Source organism: Helicoverpa armigera, chromosome 6 (genome assembly GCF_030705265.1).
Source record: "Helicoverpa armigera isolate CAAS_96S chromosome 6, ASM3070526v1, whole genome shotgun sequence".
NCBI classification, from domain to species: domain Eukaryota; kingdom Metazoa; phylum Arthropoda; class Insecta; order Lepidoptera; family Noctuidae; genus Helicoverpa; species Helicoverpa armigera.
The window spans coordinates 8,346,486-8,351,379 of record NC_087125.1 but is presented as its reverse complement, the minus strand read 5'-3'; the positions used below and the strand labels follow the sequence as shown (position 1 = coordinate 8,351,379).

The 4,894-nt window shown below is 39.5% G+C and overlaps 1 protein-coding gene across 1 annotated transcript; it reads right to left on the bottom strand.

Moving 5' to 3' along the window:
- Positions 1–853: 853 nt before the first annotated feature.
- Positions 854–1,984, bottom strand: LOC110380857 (putative uncharacterized transposon-derived protein F52C9.6). Its single transcript, XM_064035078.1, has one exon. The coding sequence runs from the start codon at positions 1,982–1,984 to the stop codon at positions 854–856; it is 1,131 nt and encodes a 376-aa protein (XP_063891148.1).
- Between the last annotated feature and the right edge of the window lie 2,910 nt (positions 1,985–4,894).

Below are 4,894 nucleotides of genomic sequence, written 5' to 3'. Positions count from 1 at the left end.
TGTCGTGTCGAAAGCTACGTGACTTCAATTAAGATTTTAGTATTAATGATGGGGTGGACGGTGAACAAATTTTCCAAAAACCATTTTGGAAATCATTATAATTTCATTATCGACCGACTTAATTTATGCATTGAAAGTTGCGGAGACGAATTATTTATTAAAGCACGCCCTAATTAACGTAAATATTTTATACATTGAATTTAACCCTATCATAGTTGGTTGTTTACGCTTCGTAGGTCGGGCCATACTTAATGATAGACATGAATAATCTTTGATAGAATAACTTCTTTGTAATAGTGAGACCTTGATATTAAAATCTATATCACTATCCAAGATATCTGAGCTGCGCAATATCATCTGGAACCTTAATGCGTCCAAGCCACGTACAGTACGTATTCACGGATCGGGCGATCTAATCTACACATTTTCAAGACAAAATAATCGTGTTTCCACCCAAGATAATCCGACCACGTAGGTACGTAGGTAGGGTACATAATTACGTGAGGCAATACCACCCATCCCTGTCCTTATAAAGTGGAGATTGTGACTCAGCTATCTGGCTTCATCCAGTCTATATTAATCTTTTTGCTTCGGGCGCAGGTTATATCATGACTTTATTCGACAATTGAAATAGAATAATTGAAACACCAAGTTATTTCTACTTGTGTAAATAATTTCGTCTTCTATACTACAGGAAATTGAATTTAGTATTCAAATAATAGAGGTATATTGTACACAAGAGAAATATTAACTGTTTTCTTTTAAGCTTCTCCCTCACTGGGCTTTAACATTAAGTTACGGATTTATATATAGTGCTCCTTATCGATTTCGATAACGGCGACCCATGGCAAATTCACCTCCTAGCGTGAGCCCTGATGTGACTGGCTAAACCGAGCTTTGATTTGAAGACTCGGTCGCAAGCGCTGCAGTACAACTGACCCGCAGCATTGAGAGTGTAGGTGTACGAAGGCTTAGGTCTCTCTTTTTGTAATTGGCGCTTTTCGTCTAAAGCCTCGAGTCTTTTTGCTTCGAATAGCTTGACATTTTGGTAGATGTTTTTGCGCCAAGATGACCTATTTGAAGCAAGCCTCTCCCAATCATTAGGGTCAATACCGCAAGCCTTCAGATGTCTTTTGAACACGTCCTTGTAGCGTAGATATTGTCCTCCTCGCTTCCGTTTACCTTCAGCCATCTCTGAGTAAAAGACCGCTTTAGGTAGACGGTGGTTGTCCATTCGAAGGACGTGTCCACACCACCTGAGTTGTCGCTGCATTAGCAACGCCTCCATTCCATACATATTGGACCGTCGGAGCACCTCCGTGTTGGGAATGCGATCCTGCCACTTAATTCTAAGGATGGACCTCAGACACCTGAGATGGAATGTGTCGAGTTTTTTAATATCTGACTTGTACAGGCACCAAGTTTCTGCGCCGTACATAAGCACAGGCATTACTAGTGCCTTGTACACGTCAATTTTAGTTTGCAGCTTTATGTCATGGGATCTCCAAACACGATCACTCAGTCGTCCAAAAGTTGCAGCGGAGTTTGCGATGCGTAGTGGTATCTCAGAAGCTAGGGTGTTATCATGTCTGATATTGCTTCCTAGGTATTTAAAATGGGTTACTTCCTCTAGTGGCTTACCATCTATCTTTATAGTATCATTATCCAATTCGTGTCCACGTGACGGTTGCTTGAGGATTTGTGTCTTAGCGATGCTTATGACTAAACCAAACCTTTGGCAGGATTGATGAAGTGCATCGACGTATTTTTGCAAATATGTCAGATTGTCAGACATAAGACACACATCGTCAGCGTAGAGTATTTCGAGGATGGAGATCTTAGTCAGTTTAGATTTTGCCCTGAACCTTGAAATATCGAAAACGCCCTTATCAGTACGAACATTAAGTTGTATCTGATCATGACAGTACTTCAAGGCATCTCTCATAACAACTGAAAAATAGATGGCAAAGAGTGTGGGTGCCATGACGCAGCCCTGTTTTACTCCAGGGCTCAACCACATGTAATTATGAATAACAATCACATCAGTGCTTTATATTTTAGTGTGCGATCTGTGATGATACAAGTCTTGCATTATAGCAGCAAGGATGCAGAATCGACCAAGTACAAAATAATAAGTTACAATACATTCGAATATTTTCAGTGAGCAATTTTTATAAAATCAAAATGTAAGAGTTGAATTATTCATGGTTTGCGAAAAACTTTTTATTGGTACCATTAACTGTATTTTTTTTTTAAGGGCAGCAGTTACGTTCTATGTAAGTAATTCAAGGCGCTACCTGTTTATTAATAAAGTCTCGTCGTGAACTTGTTAATTTCATTTAATTCCGTTTTAGGGTTGAAACTATCAGGCTTAGTACATACTAAAGTAGACATTGTATTTGCCTCGGCATTATACAGTTTTAGCTTAACTTGAAACACATCTTTACGGTCGTTGTAACATTTTATGGGCGTCGATTTCACTTGTCAATTGTGTAATAAACTTTCGTCTTGTGCGTTCCGTTCCTATTTGATTTAAGCTCAGTCCCAGCAAAATTGTCTTCTACTTATTTATTTTATTGCTCCATGCTTAAAATAGTACTTTGAAGCGCGCCTTCACATTTCGCGGCAAATGTATGCATATGAATGATAATTATGTACATGAAATGTTGAGAATCTCCCTATAATTTTGAATTGTTACATGTTCTTTTAACTCTCGACGGGATGATTACCATTTCAAATGCGAGCACTGCAGTGATATAAACGAAATAATGTTGTTTACTCTGCGAGAGCGACATGGCAACACATTACGATAAATATACTTAGTACAAATGTAACTAATAAACAAGACAGATAACATTTACCGAAGCCTATCTGCCGACAAATGGCAGAAGTTGGTCAACTTTTAGGGCAAGACTAAATATGTTCGTCTTAAGTTTCTTTTTAGAATCTATTAGACAGCGAAGTTATAATATCGGATCTGGAGGCAGAGCGTCGTTTACTATCACTTAACTCATTTTTATATTCGCCATTTTGGCTTGTTCGCTGTCCCAGATTCGCTATGAATACAGAGTGGAGCCACCCATAATACGATGCATGGCCTACTTTGAGAGGGATTCTCGGAGCCACGCTAGTTGTTTACATTGAACTTACGTGTCTCGTGCGTTTGTAGCGCCGCTCGCCTCTCATATTTGCGTTTTTCAGTCAAGCGGCGATCGACACGTTATGACTGAATTCTTAAAATTGTTTGTTGTCAAAAATCTAATTGTGGAAGTGTAATGCCACATTCAGTTTAAAAGTCATTACTTCTCAACATCTTTTTTTTTATGGAGAAGCCTTACCGACTCTATGTATTATCATATATTTATATGCTATATAAAATACTATATACATTATCCAGATATTTAAAAAATAATAAATATTCTACCATTGATGCCTTTTGCGACGTATTTACGTAGGAATGTCGAGCCTAAATGTTGCCTACCGGTTTACCGCACGCCAGTAACCAGTTTCCTGCTTCCCTTACATAGCGAGAGTCGACGGCCTACTGTGTGCGTAATGTATAGCTGACACTGAACCGGGGAACTGAATGAGACGACGACTCATTTTTACGAAAGTTTTTTGAAAATGCTTATTTCATGTCGACGTGGATGTAATTAAGCCGTATTTCGCATGTCTTGTTGGCTGTGTATACTTTATGGAAGGTGTTAATTAGGCTACAATTTATCTCAGGATAAGGTAGGGTAATCAAGGTAGGTACATAAGAGCCTACATCAAGTTGATGTCATAATAATCGTTAATATTGAGAATGGTTGTAAAGCAGAGCATAGTGGCATGACCCCTCTAAATCCTTATAGTTTATAGGTGCACTATATTGAATAGTGAATATCTGGGCGCGGGGAGCAGTGGGCGACCGCAAGCAGAGCAATAAGGCGCGTGAAGCGGTCGGGCCTTGTCTTAATTGTCAATAACCGTGAGTCCCGGCGCGCCCCAGCCCGCTCCCGCCGAATAATTAACGAACTTCCGCGATTTTCGAGTTTGTAAATTGCCTCATGGTCTCGTCGACCCGCGTCCTGGTTTGCTGATATAAATTATGTGCGCAGAAAATTAATCTTAGTGATTTAAGAACACCCTTTATTCTCAGGCTTCCATTTAAATCTTATTCTTACGAAGTTCTCTAATGGCAAGTTTGTGCATTACGGAAAGTGCCTTTCCGTTATGATATAGTTGACGTTGCTACAGACTAATATTCAGATTAGGGAAACCAGTATTATTGTGAAACGAAGCCGACAGTTATCGGTAATGTGCTTCTTACTGATTTTCCTTTGAGGTTTCGAAATAAAATTCCTGAAAAAAGGTCACGGGGCACGATATTCCGCATTCTATTTTAAGTTCACCCGCTGTTACTGCGGAGCCTTTCAATAACTCCGTTACTTTATGGTAGTCGATATAATAGTCAATAGCTTGAGACTATATTGTATTTGATTAGAGAGGCATGATGTCTACACATGACGTAACTTTAATACTGAGCGCGCGAGTCTACGAGGAATTGTGGGATCAGGCGCGAGTGCGGGCATAAACAGAGAATTTACAAGCCCACGCCTTTCATTAAAATGTAAACAAGCTTCCATATAATTCGTGGTACGTAAATACATCAGCGGGGATCACAAGGGCGGGGTGCACACAACCTAACTGCGGGAATGTTTTATGGTCAACATTAACCGCAATACGGTTGACCCTGAGAGCTCATCTTCCCCACGCTAAATGCACTTTAACAAGCGTTTTAATACTTAAGGCGTGCGTGTGAATATTTCCCCAATAAACAATGTTACACGTTCTGATTTTTGATAACCAATGTTTTGTCATGGACCAAAAATTACGGCAAAATAATTTTACA

What these genes read in the sequence shown, in the direction of transcription:
- LOC110380857 (XM_064035078.1), bottom strand. Translation starts at nt 1,984, where the DNA reads ATGGCACCCACACTCTTTGCCATCTATTTTTCAGTTGTTATGAGAGAT.